General features: G+C 34.7%; 1 protein-coding gene across 1 annotated transcript; it reads left to right on the forward strand.

Annotated features, from left to right (window-relative positions):
* Positions 1–848: 848 nt before the first annotated feature.
* On the forward strand, positions 849–2,074 carry LOC105084576 (olfactory receptor 2J3-like). The gene is given in 2 exon segments (XM_010974717.3): positions 849–863; positions 865–2,074. Coding segments are annotated over 2 exon segments (936 nt in total). The 3' UTR covers positions 1,786–2,074.
* The last annotated feature ends 1,461 nt before the right edge of the window (positions 2,075–3,535 follow it).

Genomic DNA, 3,535 nt, shown 5'->3' on the forward strand with positions numbered 1-3,535 from the left:
AGTAACCTTTTAACCAAGTTTGGCAACAATATATATTCTGTCTAAAAAGATTTATTCTATCATCCATCCTCTCTTTTATTTCTTTCTCTATCTATCTATCTATCTATCTATCTATCTATCTATCTATCTATCTATCTATATCATTTATCTATCATATATGTATCTGTTATCTATCATCTATTTTCATTTCAAATTCTTCTTTGAATTTGATATTTTTGAAGAGTGCATGTCAGCTATTTTGCCCAATTTGTCTCAAAGTGAGCTTGTCTCATGTTTCTTCACTAAAAGTCAGACTGTGCATTTTGGGAGGAATATGACTGAAATGACATCATCTCCTGTTTAGAGCATCATGAGTAGTCACATGATTTTGGTTTGTCTCAATGTTGGTGATGTTAGCATTGATTGTTTTGCTGTGGATGTCCACCAGGTTTTTCTCTTGTAAAGTCTAATACTTTTCATTTTGTAATTAACAAATAATTTATGGGGAGATATTTTAGATTATGTAAATATCTAATCATATTTTCATTCATTAGTTTTAGTTTTCATTAATGTTTTTCTAATTTTACCATTCCTTCTATATTTAATTAATTAGAAGGATCCTGTTAACAGGAATAGCTTTCTCCTCTCCATTATTTATTTATTCTTTTTTAGTTATCAACTAGTTTGTGGATTGTTATTTCTTTTAATTTATCAGTATTATAGTTTCTCTTAATGCCCACATTATCCTAGAATTGAACAGTGGTAGGACCTTCAAACTGGCTTCTGTTTCTTTTTCTTGTGTCCCTATAGTTTTTGGAGAATTTCCTTACATTTTTGAGTGTATGGATTCTTTACTCGGGTAACAAGAAATGAATGATGATGGAAAAAATCAATGCAAGTTCTGAAGGCTACTTTGTTTTACTGGGTTTTTCTAATTGGCCTCATCTGGAAGTAGTTCTCTTTGTGGTTATCCTGATGTTCTACTTGATGACACTGGTAGGCAACCTGTTCATCATTATCTTGTCATACCTAGACTTCCATCTCCACACACCCATGTATTTCTTCCTCTCAAACCTCTCCTTTCTGGATCTCTGCTACACCACCAGCTCCATCCCTCAGTTGCTTGTCAACCTCTGGGGCTCAGAGAAAACCATCTCTTACAAAGGTTGCATGGTTCAACTTTATTTTGTCCTTGCATTGGGAACCACAGAATGTGTGCTACTGGTGGTGATGTCCTATGACCGTTATGCAGCTGTATGTAGACCCTTGCATTACACTGTCCTCATGCACCCTCGTTTCTGCCATATGTTGGCTGCGGCTTCTTGGGTGAGTGGCTTTACCAACTCAGCACTTCATTCCATCTTTACCTTCTGGGTACCCCTGTGTGGACATCGCCAAGTGGACCATTTCTTCTGTGAAGTTCCAGCACTGCTGCGACTGTCATGCGTTGATACCCGTGCCAATGAGCTGACCCTCATGGTCATGAGCTCCATTTTTGTTCTCATACCTCTCATCCTCATTCTTAGTTCCTATGGTGCCATTGCCCAGGCTGTACTGAGGATGCAGTCAACAACTGGACTTCAGAAAGTCTTTGGCACATGTGGAGCCCATCTTATGGTTGTATTCCTCTTTTTCATTCCAGCCATGTGCATTTATCTCCTACCATCATCAGGAAAGTCTCAAGATCAAGGCAAGTTCATTGCCCTGTTTTATACTGTTGTCACACCTAGCCTCAACCCTCTAATCTACACCCTCAGAAACAGAGATGTAAGAGGGGCAGTAAAGAGATTAATGGGGCAAGAGTGAGCCCCTATACTTGTGACATTAACCGTATAATGGAGCATCTCTTCACCAGTGGTTTATCCACCACCCATTCATCCACTATTCATTCATCAACCACTCTTTGATTCACTCCCTCTATCAGCACTTATTGATTATGTGCTCTTAGGAGATCACAGAGTTTGTGGTAGCTCATGGTGGAAAAGAATGTGAAAATGAATATATGTATATTCACTTATGACTGAAAAATTGTGCTCTACACTGGAAATTGACACAACATTGTAAACTGACTATAACTCAATTAAAAAAAAAACAACCCCCCCACAAAAGTATCCTTTTCTTAATTGAAAATGAAGCACAGAAATTATAAAAATTGATAATATTCAGGTGTAATTCCTATGGAAAATGGTATTCCCTAATTTAAAAACCCTAGGATAGTCATTTAATTTCTTGCTTTTTGGGCAGAATTTATCACAAAATTTGTCTTTTGTATTTGATCTAACTAAAGACTGTGAAAAACTAAATCTTTTCTTCAACACTTTATTCTTTTCAAATACCAGTTAATATTGAGAGGAATTTTGAGCTATATTCTTTATTATACCATTATCAATAGTAAGAAAACAAGTTTTATGAATCATAGCAGTAAAGACCCTGAAGTGATGCAGCAGAAGTAAGTATCTCATACTTTTGTTTTTACAAGGTAGTGAAAAGTGTAAAGGAGGTAGAATTATCTTGTAAAGATGTGCCAACAGCTTATAAAGTCATCATAGGCTAGATATTGTTAGGTGAAGTTAAGTGCTTGGAGCACCTGCTTAACCTAAGAAGCAATAAGGAGTGTCTGATGCAGACTTAGTACTAGAGTCTGAAAAATGAGTTGATAAATCTGACGGGCATTTGAAAGAATTATATGAAAATATATTGGAAAACTTTCGTGATAAAAGCTGTATGAAGTGTTAGTTTTTTCCTTTTTAAGCTTGATATGATTTGAATATTTTTGGTTTGAAAGTATATTATGAAAATCAACATATATTTTCCAAATAAATGAATTTTCTATAAAAGTAATAGATTGGTTATCTATATTGTTGCCACCATCTCCACTTGAAATAAGTGTAGTATGTGTGTAACACTTTAAACTGGGCATATTGACCTAAAGTGGAATAAGGCTAAAGGACAATTCAATATAAAGTAAAATCTTGTCAATACCTGAGTATTGTATGGTAACCCAAATGTCGTGGTAGTTTTTGTGGTCTTTAAAATTTAAATATGATTGATTCAAATCTTATTTAATAAATTGTTAAATGGAAAACACATCTCAAACTTCCCCTCAGTTTCCTGTGTGGCTTGCAGTTACATTGATTCTGATGTCTTCTTCTCCTTTGTGTGTCTGTGATTCTTTATCTCCAACTTGGCATATAATATGGAGTATATTCATTTGTCCTTAATCTACTTTTCAAGAAATGCAAAACCAAGAATCATATATATAAAAGAACTCTTAGCAAATAATTGGGGCCACCTAGAGTGAACCATCATTGAGCAAAAAGACTTTTAAAGACTTTAAAGACATAGCTTAATTATTTGAAACATCTCGTACTTATGGAAATCTTACTGTTTGGGACACTTCATGTAGTACCCTAATCTCTCACTATCTAACTTCAAAAAAACATTGAAACTTCTCATCTCTTTTCTTCCTTTCCTGCTTGCAAAACATGTAAATATCTTTTAATACATGAATACTATTTTTCTTGGAATGCATAATTTTCGTGTATATGATTTTGAA

The sequence above is a fragment of the Camelus dromedarius genome, chromosome 19, assembly GCF_036321535.1.
Source record: "Camelus dromedarius isolate mCamDro1 chromosome 19, mCamDro1.pat, whole genome shotgun sequence".
NCBI lineage: Eukaryota > Metazoa > Chordata > Mammalia > Artiodactyla > Camelidae > Camelus > Camelus dromedarius.